This window comes from Myiozetetes cayanensis, unplaced genomic scaffold (genome assembly GCF_022539395.1).
Source record: "Myiozetetes cayanensis isolate MyiCay16 unplaced genomic scaffold, myiCay2020 scf5-8, whole genome shotgun sequence".
NCBI classification, from domain to species: domain Eukaryota; kingdom Metazoa; phylum Chordata; class Aves; order Passeriformes; family Tyrannidae; genus Myiozetetes; species Myiozetetes cayanensis.
In genome coordinates this window covers 106,248,004-106,263,940 of record NW_026087742.1, presented here as the reverse complement: position 1 = coordinate 106,263,940, position 15,937 = coordinate 106,248,004, and the positions used below count along the sequence as shown (strand labels likewise).

Below are 15,937 nucleotides of genomic sequence, written 5' to 3'. Positions count from 1 at the left end.
GCTGTGGAGCAACATGGGAAGTGGGTATTGTATTCCAGCCAGTTTGTGCCTACTTAGAGTGGAAAACGTGCAGGTCAATGTAGGCAGGTCAAGCAAAATTGGCAGAACAAAATGCTGGACAATACATAGGCTGGGCTGTTAGATAATGACAGGAGTGAATTTTGTGGTACCGACTGGGAAAAAAACACAACAAATTTCCACAGTAGTCCAGCCATGTAATCTAAAGGGTTCTGAATGATTGTGTGTTTGTTCATGCTTCTCAACAGTTGTTTTGGGTTTCTTTTCAAGGCTTTGTGTGTAACTGTAAAGGCTGGAAGATTCAACACTTCAAAATGAAAATGGGAGTTTGTTATGCATTGCATTTGGAAGTCTGGTAAAATTCACAGTTGGCCAGTAACTGCCAATTACTTTGTATTACACCTTTACTCACCACACATATTCAGAAAGTGTTAAAAATGTATATAAAAATATATATATAAGTATATAAATATATATAAAAAACCCCTTTATTTTAAAGCTATTGTAGGAAAACATTGTACATGTTGACGGTGGATCTCCAGTCTGCTCACCCATGTTATGTTTGAATTTTTACTTGAAGAGAGAAGTGATGCAAAGGCACTTGCTCATGCAAATGAAATTCTTAAAATTATTATCTTCTGTTTCATTTACTGTCATTTGTTATTCTAAAAGGGTTTTAACTGCAATTTATTCTGGTAGGGTACCCCTCCATTACTGCATTTCAGCCTCTTCCTCCTGGGAAAAGGAGAGTTGTCTGGAACCACATAGACCTTGCTTGCTGTCAGGTTTTCTTTGAGTATTGTGCTACGGTTTGCCTTTCAGAATATGATGTTTTTTTGTCAATTACAAAAAAAAAAAAAAAAAAGAGACAAAAAAGTTTTATAAAAGATCCATACTGTGAGTGTAGATAGGAATTTTCAGCTGGTTCTTGTAGTCAGTGGAAGCTCATTTCCTTTTAAAATGAAAGGAGTGCAGCATTACTGCAGAGGACAAAAATGCATTGTGATTATACAAGGTAAGTTTATTACAGTATTTCTGAAGTCGCAGCAAGATAGTTCACGCATCTCACTGTTCTTTAAACTTGTCTCATCTATCTTGAAAAGGTTTGTGATGTGACAGGTGTAATATTGGATATTGGAATATGAGGTAGGACAGAGAGGAACCCTGAGCATACGTGGTGTTTAATGAGTGCTGATGGCAGCTGAGAGCTGTCCATGTACAAAGCAACCAGGTGGTGAACTAGGCTGGACTTCTGCTATTTTTATCTCTGAAAACTTTTACCAAAGTTTTGGTTTTTTTTTTTTTTACCCTGAACCTGACATTTGACTTTTCTTTGAAGAGCCATGTTCTGTTTTCTTGCCTCTGAAAACTAAGAGGCTTCCAGAGGAAAGGCTTGGGAAGCTGTTAGAATTTATTATGCAGAGAGATGTGTATGCTTGCTGATGTGTTGTGCTGCTCTGGACTGCTGCTGAAAGTTGAGCTCAGGTGGAAAGCTGATTGGAATACCTGTGCCATGTGCCACCACAGTTGCACTGAGGTTGAGATAAGCATGATTTAAGCTTGGGATTTTGGGTAGCTGATATTTTACTTGAACACCGACTCTGCTGCTATCTGACTCTCATTTCCTTTTTGAGCACAGCACTACATTCTCTGCAGTTAAGAATTCAGCTGAGCAGCATTGTTGGAAAGGCTTTTGAAGCTTAGCAATGATGGATGTGTTAGAAGGGCTGTGTCATGCACCACCTTCATGCAAAGTTTTTGTGAATCTTTGCTTAGATTTCAGCTGCCTCTTGATTACTGCTGTGATGATGAGCCACAAGTGAGAAAAGCATTTGTTGACTCAGACTGTATTTGCCTTCTAGTAGTCTGTGGGTATTGAAATTCAGATAGAATCTTTTTGATGTTGAATGCAAGAATCCTGAAATGGAAAGAGAGTTATTTTTGTCACTAATTACAGTAGTATGAATTTAACAGGTGCTTTAGAAAAATATTAAATAGATACTCACCCTAGTCTTAAAAAGGACTCTAAATTCTGTTTAATTCTTGTTATGTTTCACAAAATATTCTTCTGACTTCTTGGATTTCTAGTGATGTAAAGACAAAAGGGTTTAAGCCCTATTAATAGAAGAGTATTTTGGATAATTGTGCTGCTTAGTTTTCCAACCTGTTATTTCTAGCATGTTGTAAATAACAGACATCTGCGCTTTGTGGTGACTTCAGACTTTCCTGCAAACTGTTCAGGATATCACTGGAAGTAAATATGTAGCAGCTGCATTTTATGTGGGTCAGATTAATTAAAGTGATGTCTACACGGTGTGACAATGAGACTGAGTAAAGACCTGAACTAGCGCATTCCAGTGAAATGTCATACAGCCGTACCTGTGGTCCAGTAAGTGGTTTAATGTTAAACTTTGAGATGTGATTGTTCCCACTCTTGTGTTTAAGCTGTTGTCTCTCTTGATAGCTAGATCTAAAAATTGAATACGGTAGTTTTTCTAAACATGCATTTTGGGAAGGAGGAAAAATTATGATAATTAAATAAATTAAAATAAATGATAATTAATAATTAAAAACATTAAAAGATAACTGTTTTGTTTCTTACAGAAAATGCCAGAAGCTTCAGAAGACCATAATCACTGGAAGGCCTGTTGACTTCCATTCTTTGGTAATCTGGAACATCATCCATCTGGCATGGCGCAGGGCAGTCAACAACTTGATGTGCAGGTACTCCATGATCTCCGGCAGCGTTTCCCTGAGATACCCGAAGGGGTGGTATCTCAGTGCATGCTTCAGGTATGGTACAGTCTGTGTGTTGTGTTTTAGTATGAAAACCCTTTTCAGTAGTGTACATGGAACATAGATTTCCATTCCCCTGGTTTTATTTTAAAAGATTGGAGGACTCCGCTGCCTGCATTTCTGTCCTGTGTTTTAGGGATAAATTTTCTGTCATTCTTCATTTAGGCTCATGATTTTTTTTTTTCCACTGACAGTTTTTCCTTGTCTGTGCAACCTATGACTGTTATGCATATGGGGAATAAAGGAAGTGGTTAATGGGATGTTTATTGATGATGGCTACATAAATAACATACAGATACTGAAGAAGATTTTGGCAAACAGTGACTCTCTTTCCGAGATGAGGAGCTGGCCTTAGCTAAGAATCTTAAGAGTTTTTTTGTCTTCATGTCATCTTTCTGCCACGGCTCTCCAAAGTTTTCATTTTACTTCTCTGTTTCCAAGTCAGATGGTGATGGTTCTCCTCCCCCCTCCTCCTCTCCCCACCTTTTCCTTTTCGTTTTGTCCTTCCATTCTTCATTTAAAATCACATATTGCACATTTTGCAAAGTAATGCTCATCTGGGAATACCTTCAGTTAACGGGAAGTTTCAGGAATGGAATAGAAACATACAGGATCTGGTTTGGCTTTGTTGTGGCCATGACTAACATTACGAAGCTGTATTTGCATCCTCCCTGTCCCTGGCTGATGAGCAGGCTTACTTAGAACAGTGGCTGTAGTTTTTACCCTGTGTGTCTTCTAAACCAGACAAATACAAATTAATTGCTTCCACACAAATGTAAAGCAGGGGAAGCCCAGTAATTTAAAGCTTTATTTATCCTGGCAGTCATTTCTTCTGCACTGCTAAGTACATGATCCTTTTGATGAACTGTGTTTGTCATAGGCATCTTTAAACAATAAAATTAAAGATCCCCTAATGCTGCAGAAGCATATGGTGTTCTGTATCTGTAATAGGGCATTCTGGGTAGCTGGTTAACATTACAGGGAAAATACTTATTACTTTTTAAAGTGTAGATTTTGTTTCCAAACCCCTTTATATTTAAAGATGCATGAACTGGTTTTCATTGACTTTTTGCAATTAATACTCTAGATTTAAATGAGTTTGAGTTTTAGACCTGTCAAAAATTGAGGGTCCTTTGAAATAACAAATATATTCCATACTCTAATCAAATCAGGTTAGAACCTGTCCTATCTACATTCTCTCCTACCTGCACCCTGACCAAGTGACGTAAGGAAGATGAGGACTCTGTATATGAAGTTCTACTTAGATGGCAAGTGTCTGGTGATAGTGGTTAACTTTGAGGTTGCTATCTTGGCGCTGTGGTGCTTGTTGTTATTACAAGATCTGGTTCCCACATATTCTCATCTTCAATTTTTAGTGATATATCTGGATATTTCCACTGACTCTTTTGTCTTCTGTTATCTTCAGTAGTAAGTCTTCATGTGACAAGATGCTGAATTATGTGTGTTTGTTCATCTGTTGGTGAAATCATGAAATTTTGGGAAAGTCATCTTCACTCTACTATTAAGACTAATTAACTATTGGTCTCTTAGAAAAGAAATGTAACATGACTTCATCCAATAGATAGGCTGTTGAAAATTGTGTTGCAAGACTATATGTGTATTATTATGTATAAAATGTTATATAGGGATAGTGTTTAAAATAGAAGTGAAACCATTATTAATGTATATTCCCTAGAATGGTAATTTTAGCACGTTGAGGAAGGCGGGGGTGTTTTTGTCTATAAATATGTACACGCTTCTTCTGGAAGAAGGTACTCTGTAAAAGAAGGTACCAGTCTTGGATTATATATAACAAAGTTTGGGTGCTGAGGGCCAGATTGAGTTGAACTTAAAGTGAAATTTGTTTCCTTTAACTACTATTTAAGTTAAAATCTGAACCACTACTGATACAGGCTGTCATATGAGAAAGAGGGGAGGAAAAAAAATCCACCATCTGGAATGCCTTCTAGGGATTTTATTCCTTTGGAAAAAGCTATCATTTGTGTTCTTCTTTTAATAAGACTAGATTAAGCTGAAATGAGGGGAGAGGGCAAGAAGGGCAAGGGAATTCCCCATTAGATTTCTCATTTGATTCATAATTTATTGTCTGTATAGTTTCAACTGCTAGCACCACAGAACAAATCAAACACTTATAGGGATTATTTGGTTTCCTCACTGATGTGTGAATAAACCTTTTTTAACCTTAAGCTTGAAATTCTTAAAGGCAGGTGAAATTTTGTTGGAATTGTAAGGTGCTTTATAGAATTGGCAGTACTTCTCCAAGCAATACTGACTTGGGCTACTTTTTTAAGGCATTAAACACTGTTCAGTGAATAAAAGCTGGTCTAAAATGTTAGGCTGTTAAACTTTCAGGTAAAGAGAAATACTCAAGTAAATAGTAAAAGAAAAGTGAAAACAGTAAACACTTGGGTAAACATTAAAATGTCATCTCCATTTTTGTTTTGCTTTTTCAGAGTTTGCAATTTTGATCTAGTGTAATTTGATTTGTGTTGATACTAGAAGTAGTTAATTGTACTGACCTGTTCCTTGAACAACATATGAAGAATTCTAACTATTGTTTTCCCAAAAGTGGATTTTTTTTTTTAATGTGTTGTAGTGTAGCTCGTGTTACCAGAGCATTTTTCCAGATGCAGCATGAGCTATGTATGACTTGCATACCATGACTCAGCCGGTATTACCTCTATTTCAGAATTCCTGTGTATGAATTGTTTTCCCTAGTTGTGTTTGAGTTAGGGCTTGGTTGTGGCATCAGCTGAAGGCTTGTTGAACACTGAACAGTGGCTCTTCCTTGTGCTGTGTGACAGTAACAGGTGTCCTTTCTTACTCCTAGAACAACAACAACCTCGATGCCTGTTGTCGAGCCCTTGCACAGGAGAGCAACAAATACCTGTACATGGAGTACCACAGCCCTGATGACACCAGAATGAACAGAAATAGCCTTTTGCACATTAATCTGGGTATTCATCCTCATACCAGCTATCATGCGGGGGATGGAGCTCAACTTAATGGTGGTCGTACACTGGTACACAGCTCAAGCGATGGACACATTGACCCTCAACGCACAGCAGGTAAACAGCTCATCTGCTTAGTTCAAGAACCACATTCTGCTCCTGCTGTCGTGGCAGCTTCTCCTAGTTACAATCCATTTTTCATGAATGACCAGAATAGAAATGCAGCTACTCCTCCTCCACAGCCACCTCCACAGCCATCTTCCATACAACCAGGAATGAACACGTCTGCTATGCAAGGCCCTCCTCCCACGTATATGCACATACCTCGGTACAGTACAAATCCCATTACTGTTACAGTATCACAAAACCTCCCCTCTGGACAGAGTGTACCCAGAGCTCTACAAATTCTTCCACAGATTCCAAGCAATCTTTATGGGACTCCTGGCTCTATTTATATAAGACAAACATCTCAAAGTTCTTCAGGACGACAGACTCCTCAGAATACACAGTGGCATTCATCGCCACAGGGCCCAGTTCCACATTATACTCCCCGTCCTCTACCTGTATATCCACATCAACAGAACTACCAACCTTCTCAGTATTCTCCAAAACAGCCCCAGATCCCTCAGTCAGCTTTTCGATCGCCACCGGCGTCCCAGTGTCCCTCTCCCTTTGGCTCTCCTCAACACCAGGTTCAGCCTCCTCAGTTGAGTCATCAGAGTTCACATGTTTTCATGCCTCCCAGCCCTTCAACTGTCCCTCCCCATCCATATCAGCAAGCATCCCAGACTTTTCAAAAACAAGGCAGTCACTCTGTGTCGTACCTTCCTCCTTTTGCTGGACCTAGTTTATCCAAAGGTTCCATGAATAAAATAGAAATTACAGTTGAGCCACCGCAAAGACCTGGGACTGCAATGAACAGAAGCCCTTCACCAATAAGTAATCAACCATCTCAACGAAACCAGCACCCGCTGTATACAGCCACTACTCCTCCTTCAAGCTCTCCATCAAGAGGTATGTCGGGGCAACCCAAACCTCCATTTAGTGTTAATCCAGTATATATTACCTACACTCAACCAACTGGACCTACAGGTGCACCAACACAGTCTCCTCGGGTAATGGTATCTCAGCCAAACCCAACCATTTTTAAAATCACAGTAGGTCGAGCACCGACTGAGAATCTTTTAAATTTAGTGGACCAAGAAGAGCGTTCTGCAGCACCAGAACCTATTCAGCCTATTTCTGTAATCCCAGGATCTGGAGGAGAAAAAGGAAGCCATAAGTATCAGAGAAGTTCTAGTTCTGGATCGGACGACTATGCTTACACTCAAGGTAAATGTTTAACCCTGCAAATTGTGGTGTTGTAAAATGTGTTTTCACCTTGATTTTACTACTTAGTAAGTGATAATTTTGGAACCTGTACAGAGAAAAATAGAAATTGCACCAAAAATCACGGAATGAGTTTGTTCTGATTTTTTAAAAAAATTGTTAAGTTTCAGTCTAATGAATAAAGAGTTTCTGAGGGTCTTAAAGTTGCTATGCTTTTGGTGTTAGGGGACTTTCTTTAAACAAAAGACTGAAGTTTTAGAGTGAGTGGTGTCTTCATAAACTGTAGTTTGTAAATTCTGCTTGAAGAATTGTCATAAATTTACATGTGGATTTTTAAAACGTTGGTATTTGTTCCATATTCAAATGTGTTATAAGACCTGAAGCACTGGCTTCTGCATTTGAATCCAATTTATTTGGTGTAGATTGAAGGTTATTAAGTGCAAAACGAGAGAGGTAGGATTGCAGCTAAAAAAACTTTATCAATACCAATAATAATTTTGTTTTGAAAGATATTAAAATAATTATTTTGAAGAACTTAATCCGAAGTTCTCTTCTCCCACACAGAGTTTTCAAAGAGGAGGAAGATATTAGCAGACAAATTTTAGGATGTGTGTACTGCTGTGTAGGGGTAGAACATAGTTTTAATGCCATATATAAATGAAGAATTCAAATACAGTAAAGGAAAAGAAAAATTGAAATTTACCAGAAATTTTAGCTGAAAACTTTTCTTGGAGTCATCTGCTGTGTAGATTTGAAAAATTTAAAGCTGAGCAAATTAATCAGTCTGGAAGTCATTTGGGGTAATGACAGGATGAGGACCAGCAACAATTATTTTCCAGATTTCTGTTTGGAGAAGAGAGTTTATTCCTCTGTTATTTCTTCTATCATTTTTTTAACTTCAGAGAACTGAAATAGTGCTGGTTTGTACCTGGTAGACCCAAATAGAAATTCTTTAGACCCAGTTCTTCAGTAAGAAAGATTGCCAGTAGGTCTGTAGCGCTGATGCCACATTTGGTAATGTCCCTATTACAGCTTCCTTGAACAGTTCATTTATGTGAGAAAGCTACAAGTAGCTTCACATAGCTTTGAAAAACACATTCTGAAATGTAGAAATTGGGTTTTACCTTTGTGTCTTTGACTAGATTTTTGTGTTTGGAAAACAAACTCAATAGAACTAGTTAGTATATGCTTTTGGGAGCACTTGCATTTGTGGCAATACCTACCAGAGCCTTTGTTATTGCTGCACTCTGAATTCTCGACAGAAATAAATTGTAGAAGAATAAGCATTATATTCTTTACTGCGACAAAAGGAATCCTTAAGAAGAGTATATTTAACATCTTAATACATAGAACAAGTTTGTTTAATTTTCTCTTTAATGTGAACCATTGTGAAAAATGTTACCAAAAATTCCTTCTGCTCTCTGTACTTGTACTGTTTCTTTGTAGTATGAGTCATGTTTGAGTTGTACTTTGAGAGTATAATGTGAAGATATGAAATGTAGTCATACCATGTTCAGTTGGAGGAATCACACAAAGACAAGGTTTGGTAATAGTAGTGGAAAATCACACAGCCTGGTATCTGTACTGTCTCTTAATTCTGTTTGCATGACTATGCTACTTAAAGAAGGAGAGAACAGTTTTGTTCAGTAGTACTGGTGCCTGTAATATGAAAACACTTGATGTTATTCTTGGATAGGATGTTCAGTGTTTTTTCTTTGGCTGTGAATTGGTGAATCCATACAAAATCCAAGGTATAGTGCTACATTTTTGTGCAGAATACTGACTGTATCTGATAAAAAAGCCCTTATTTTAATGCTCCTGGTTGAGGGTTTGTTTGTTATTCTGCAGTAAGTTGTGTCATGTTGTTGCTTATTTGTCTTAACTTCTTTTTAGCTCACATGCAAATGCTCCTGAGATATTATGTGCTTTTTCTTTGCCTTTGTTGGATAGGGGTAAAAAAAAGGGCAAGTGCTGCTTGGACCTTTTATGAAATTGCATTTTGCAGGTTCTACAACATCTTTATTTTGAACAGTTTAACTGGAACATTGTTACATGAGCAGCTTGTTTGTCTGAATACCCGCATCAAATGTCTTATTTTTCTCTGTCCTAGCAGACTTCAATCAGGTAAAACCAGCCAGATCAGAAAGGATTAAGCATCACACTAACTTGGCCAGTTTTACATCATCATGAAATACTGAGAAATGCTCTTCCTGAGGAAACTATTATCTTTTAGGGAGTCAGAATTTTTTCTTTGGTTCCCTAGGAGCCCAACATCAACCTGTGACAGTCATAAATTTCAGTACCAAGACAAAAATGAGAGAATGACTAACAGCAGAGAGAGGTGAGAGGAATCAGCTCTGTTGTAGAATTAGAGTCTGAAGCACCTAAGCTTATCCCACTTTTTATTTCCTGGATCCTCTAGGCTATTTTGTTGAAGTTCTATAGTTTTGTCTTTGAACTCTGGGGAACTTAAAGTATTGAATATTTCAAAGTATTGAATATTTCAGTATTCCTGAAAAGCTGACTGCTTGAAGTTGTTGTAGCATACTCTGTGATAGATAGCAGTGGAAAAGAAAAACAATTTAGGACTGACATCAGACCTTGGCTGATGTCTCAAGGCTGGTGTGTCAGCTGCTGTTGAGCAGCAGGCATGAAGTATGTGTTACCTTCTGATCTTACCTCTGGTATTTTTACTTTTTAATGTTTTTTTTTTAGTAGAGTGTTAATATGACTAGGTTGCTGTTTCGTCCTGAGAAGCTGTCTCCTTGTACAGGTGCCTTTGTATTTTTGAGACGAGAAAGACCAAATGCAAAAAAAGAAGCTTTGACCAAAATGGTAATATCTACTTCAAGTTACTGTCTAAAAATGTGTCTTTATTCTGGAAGAACTGTGTTCTAAATTGTAGTTCATTTGGCATGAAAGCATCTTCACACTGATACTTGGCTGCATGTTTACAATCACTTTTTTTTTCCCAGAAAGGTCACTCATGAATCTTATGCATAAGTTAAGAATTCAGTTTTCCAGGTTTTTATGTGTTAGTAAGTATTTCTTCTGTGTAAAACATTAGCCTTGCTGTTACATCAACGAGCAAGGATGGAGAGATTAGCAAAGGAACTGAAGCTTGAGAAGGAAGAGCTTGAACGGCTGAAAACCGAAGTCAATGGCATGGAGCATGATCTAATGCAGAGGCGGCTTCGAAGAGTGAGCTGTACAACTGCAATTCCAACAGTAAGCAATTTGTTAGTATTTTAATTCAACATACAGATTTATTTTTTATTTTCCAATGAACTAAAGTACTGTACAAAAACTCTTGAGTATAAAATCATGAGTTTTTGGAGATAATTTATTGTCATTTCTTGACTTGCCGTAAGGTAGTTCTTGTAATTTATGAATCGTGTTCAGCTTTCTTAGTGTTCACAACAGAACTTCTGAAAGTTGAATGCATGTGCTTTTGGGGACCACAGAACTGAATGCAGTTGCTTTCCTAACAACCTGTAAAAGTATATCCAAGTCTGCCCAATGAACCTGAGCCATACAGTGCTTGGTGTTCATGCAGGAGGGTTTAACTTTATTTTTCAAAGGTACTTTGGAGTAGTTGTATCTCATAGATGGTATTTCTCATCTGGTATGTGCAGGATGTGCCAAGTAACTTCTCAGTGGCAGTGTTGGCTCAAATAGTTGCCACCTCCCTCTCCTGTTTTCCTTGTTGATTCTTCTTATCTATGTGACTTCCACCTGCAAGTGACTGTAACTCAAACAACTGTATGGCTCTGATAAGGGAGTTCATGTGGCTGAAAAATAGCTTCCACTGCACTCAGTTCTTAACCAAATCGCTTCAGACTTACTCACTGTGTTGACATAAGCAGGGCACACGGGTGTGGGCTGGAAGGCACAGTAGGGGCTGTTGGCTATTTAATTACTGTGTCTGCTATGTGTCTCACCTGTCTCAGGGCAGCATTTGGCAGGAATGTCCCTGGGAGAAATGCAGAGGCACTGAGTGTGCAAGGATGAGGTTGGGAAAGCCAAATCCCAACTGGAGTTGGATCTGGCATGGGATGTCAAAGACAAAAGGAAGGGCTTCTGTTACAGGAAGCCCAGTGAAAACGTGGGCTCAGCAAGATGGGGGACCTGGTTACATAGAACATGGAAAAGGCTTGAGATACTGAATGACTTCTTTACCTCAGTCTTTACAGTGCTTCAGGAATCCCAAGTCCCAGAGACCTTAAGAAAACTGTGAAGCAGAGAAGGTGTACCCTTAGTGGAAGGGAATCAGGTCAGGAAATACTTAAGCAAAGCAGACATACATGAAGTCATAATCCTGGATGAGATGCACCCTTGAGTGCTGAGGAAGCTGGCAGATGTCATTGCAAGGCCACTCTAGATAATCTTTGATTGATTAATAATGTGTGGGAAAGTGCCTGAAGACTAGAGGACAGTAAATACTACTGTTCTCAGGAAGGGGAAAACCCAGGAAACTACAGACTGGTCAACCTCACCTTGATCTTTGGGAATGTGATTGAGCAGCTAATCCTGCAGACCATTCCCAGGCATGTGAAGGACAAGAAAGTGATCAGCATTGATTCACCAAGGGGAGGTCAAGCCTGACCAATTCAATAAATGTCTATGATGAAAAGTCTGTCCTGATGACCTAGATAGTCAGTGATTATTGTCTGTCTAGACTTTGGTAAGGCTTTCAGCATTGTGTCCTGTATGGTCTTCATACAGAAGCTGGTGACGTGTGGGCTGGGTGAGCAGTGAGGTTGATTGAAAACCGGATGAACAACCAGGCTAAGAGTGTGGTTGTCAGTGGCACAAAGTCTGGTTGGAGGCTTGGCAGAGGGGTTGGACCAGGTGTCCTCCAGAGGTTCCTTTCAACCTCTGACATTGTGTGATTTCGTGACTCTGATGCCAGCATGTGTCCTGGGATAAGATAGTTATTCCTACATAGGTGTTAGTAATCAGTGCTGCTAGTATTAAGAATGCTTCATATTCCAGTAACTTAGGGGTTCTTAATGATATGCAAATATATGGACTTAATTGATTACTGTTAAGAATAATTACCATCCTTCAGCAATTGAATGATTTAAATATACTGCGCTAGAAGGTTTGGCTTCTGGAAGCTCCTTGGGGTGATGCAAATAAACTTTTGACCTTAGTTTTAATCAAGTAATAATTAAGGTGGGCTGTAGCTTGTATTCTGCTTTCTAGTCATCTTGATGCAAACTCAGATAGCAAGCTGTCAATTTATAGAGTTTTATAAGGTGTGTGGTTTTATAAACTTGAGCTCAGCTGTGTTGTCTTACTAACCAATTTTAGTATTAACTTGTTTGTTTTCCTCCTCACATGCCAATAGAAGAATGTTTTTTGAGAGTAAATTGGGTTTTTTCAGTGCCTTATCTATACTCAGTTTCTAATAAAGCTATTAACGAAGCTATAGCAATTTTATTTCTATTTCAAATAAGATGCTGATTTTCCCACAATGACTATTTTGGGTTGTTTCTTTCTAGCCTGAGGAAATGACCAGATTGAGAAGCCTCAACAGACAACTCCAAATAAATGTTGACTGTACACTGAAAGAAGTTGATCTCCTTCAATCTAGAGGTATTAACTTGATACTTTTTTAAAAAAAATGGATATGGTCAGGAATGTTGATCTGCTGGAGGGTAGGAAGGCTCTGCAGAGGGATCTGGAGAGGCTGGAGTGATGGGACGAGGTCAGTTGTGGGAGGTTCAAAAAGACCCAAGTCCTGGGTCCTGCACTTCAATCACAACAACCCCAGGCAGCGCTCCAGGCTTCGGGAAGAGAGGCTGGAAAGCTGCCCGGAGGAGAAAGACCTGGGGTGTGCTGGTTGACAGCAGCTGAACATGAGCCAGCAGTGTGCCCAGGTGGCCAAGTTGACCAATGACATCCTGGCCTTTATCAGCAATAGTGTGTCCAGCAGGACCAGGACAATGATTGTCCCCCTGTACTCAGCGCTGGTGAGGCCTCACCTTGAATCCTGTTTTCAGTTTTGGGCCCCTCACTACAGGAAAGACACTGAAATGTGGGAGTGTGTCCAGAGGAGGGCAGTGGAGCTGGTGAAGGGTCTGGAGCACAAGTCCTGTGAGGAGGGATTGAGGGAGCTGGGGGTGTTTAGCCTGGAGAAAAGGAGGCTCGGGAGATTTTGTTGCTCTCTACAACTGCTGTAAGGAGGCTGTAGCCAGCTGGGGGTTGGTCTCTTCTCCCAAGTATTAAACGACAGGATGAGAGGAAATGGCTTTAAGTTGTGCCAGGGAAGGTTTAGTTTGAATATTAGGGAAAATGTCTTCTGGGAAAGCATTGTCAAGCACTGGAACAGGCTCCCCAGGGAAGTGGTGGAGTCACTATCCCTGAAGGTATTTAAAAATCCCATTGATGTGGTTCCTGGGAACATGGTTTGGTTACTGGACTTGGCAGTGCTGAGGTAATGGTTGGACTCAGTGATCTTAGGGGTCTTTTCCAACCTAAAAAAGCTCCTTTGTGAAGATCCTTTACTTAAAATTTTAACTTTTTGCTGACAGAGGCTTTGGCCAAGTAATACCGAACAGAACTGCAGGTTGCAAACAAAAATCTACTGAGGTCTTCCAAAATCTTTTTTGCAACACAAACTTGTCATAAATAGAATCAAATAGATTAGAATATGCCCAGTCTTCCTTTTTTATCAAGGAAGTATCCTATAGAAAGACTTACATTTCACAGAGCAATACAAAACATTGAGCTGGAGCTGATTCTTCAGTATGGGATTACCCTGCTAAAAATGACTAGGATTGACACAAAACTGAAAATATGTGTCAAAACTTGTGAAAAGGCTAAGAGATAATGTTGTTATAAAAAGATGTATAAAATCAGAAGCCTCTAGATGTTCATATCATGGCATAGGAATTTAAATAACCTTCAAGTTGCACTTTTCTTTTCTGACAGGAAACTTTGATCCGAAAGCCACATGTAACTTCTATGATAACATAGAGCCTGGTCCTGTTGTGCCACCAAAGCCATATAAAAAGGGTAGGTTAACAAATATACATCAAGTTACCTAATCTGCATTGAGAGAATATTTTTGTTTTTAAAAAAATCTCTGTGGTGACAGAAAGTAATTCTACTTATTTAACTTTTCTTTCTATATAAATCAAACAAGAACACTTTTTTGTAAGTGCACTAATCTTGGCTGCAATTTGTTTTCCTCAGGCAGATTGTTGCAAATGAATATTCTGTTAATACCTTGACTGTAAATATTGTTATTCACTATTATAAAAAGAGCTGAAAATATACAAATATTTACATGTATACTTGAGCTTCCTAATGTTTTTCTTTTTTAAAGACTTCTAGGTTAAAAGTTCTATGTCAGGTTTGTTAGTTACCCTCTAATATATGTTGTTAGGATTTTATAGTTTAGTTGGAGTCTTTTATACAGATTTAGTTGGTCACAGCAGCTTTTAAGATTTGTGTTTAGATTCTTAATTATATTTTAACTTTCCTGATCTCTCTCTTTTTGTGCACAGTATGAATTTCACAGTAGCCCTGAAATTTTAGCACAGCAAGAGCTTCAGATATTTTAAGAACCAAGGAGGACACTTCCTCACATTGGTCGAAAGAGATAAGTGTCCCACTTGCATAGGTTCATTAATTTTCAGTGCTAATTATGTAGTATCAGGATTCATAGACAGTACAGGACACTTAAGTTTTTTGTAAGCATAGGAGCTCTGTAATTAGTCTCACTTGTCTGTCCAGTGGAGATTCAGTCAGTACATGCTAGAGTGATTCAACACACCCCAAGCAGACACACAGTCGCTGTGTAGCTCAGTAACTTCCTGAAGTCAACTGTGTTTAGTGGTAATTTCAGATCAGAACCCTACCTTTTGTCTCAGGTTTTTTTTGGTGGTTTTTTTGACCTATGTTTTTCTTACTGAATTCTGTTAAAAGAATGGTTTTAAATATTAGTGGAAGTTTTTAAAGACACCTTGTAACTTTCTGCTGAAATAGCCAGTCTGGGATCCTATACTCTGACATAGAGCTTTCTTTTCTCTGAAATTGTTGTGTGATAAGGTTCATAGTATTGTGTCTCCTCTTACTGTAACTAGCATGTACTGCACTTGTTAGTGGAAAAGAAGTAGCTCTTCTGAATCAGTAATTATATAGACACCTTGACACTATGAATTTTATAAATAAGTTCTGGTTGCTGATAAGCACTTCACAAAGGTTTCTGTAGTTGAATTTTGAATTCACGTAATGAAACTTTCCTCCTCTTTTGAAGCAATGTAATTAAATTATTACTGTGTGGAAATTTTAAAAGAAAGAGAAGGCCCAGAACTGCTGTTTGTGGTTTAAAGAAAAGATAAAACTTGAATGAGTTCCCTGCATTGGTGGTAGTGTCCAGGAAAGCTGGGAGCAGCAGGTGAGCCATGGTGTGAAGGCAGCTGCCTGGATTCTCATTAAATTGCAGAGATCATGTGGTTGATTTAAGGAACTATTATTCTGTGATGCTTGAAGGGATTCTCTTACTCCACTAGCCAATTTGACTTATTATTTCAAAGCAAACTAATGTTCAAAACCTGCGTTAAATTAATTGTATTTGGCAGTTGGAAAGATAACGCCTTGTAAGGATTTGTATGACTACCTTCCCAGTTTTGCCTGTCAGCTTATTAGAGTTCAGTTTTAGGGCTGGCCTACTGTATTCTGAGCTTGGCTTTTAACATGATGACATTAGAAAGATTTTTTTGTTTGTTTGGGTTTTTTTCTTAAATAATAAATAGATATTCTTTAATGTTCAGCTGTTGAAGGTGGGCGGGCAGACGGGTGTGGGCAGA

General features: G+C 38.6%; 1 protein-coding gene across 5 annotated transcripts in view; it reads left to right on the top strand.

Annotated features, from left to right (window-relative positions):
* TAB3 (TGF-beta activated kinase 1 (MAP3K7) binding protein 3) overlaps window positions 1-15,937 on the top strand; it is a 43,211-nt gene that overhangs the window by 21,497 nt on the left and 5,777 nt on the right. Inside the window, exons 2-7 of one of the 5 annotated variants that reach the window (XM_050333312.1) lie at window positions 2,623-2,811; window positions 5,666-6,800; window positions 7,041-7,118; window positions 10,183-10,343; window positions 12,623-12,716; window positions 14,055-14,138. In XM_050333312.1, coding sequence (XP_050189269.1) covers window positions 2,710-2,811; window positions 5,666-6,800; window positions 7,041-7,118; window positions 10,183-10,343; window positions 12,623-12,716; window positions 14,055-14,138 — 1,654 coding nt within the window. In that variant the 5' untranslated portion in view covers window positions 2,623-2,709. Of the gene's footprint in view, window positions 1-2,622; window positions 2,812-5,665; window positions 7,119-10,182; window positions 10,355-12,622; window positions 12,717-14,054; window positions 14,139-15,937 lie in introns of those variants that run through there. The other 4 variants (XM_050333311.1, XM_050333310.1, XR_007631003.1 and 1 more) reach the window with 4 other exon arrangements.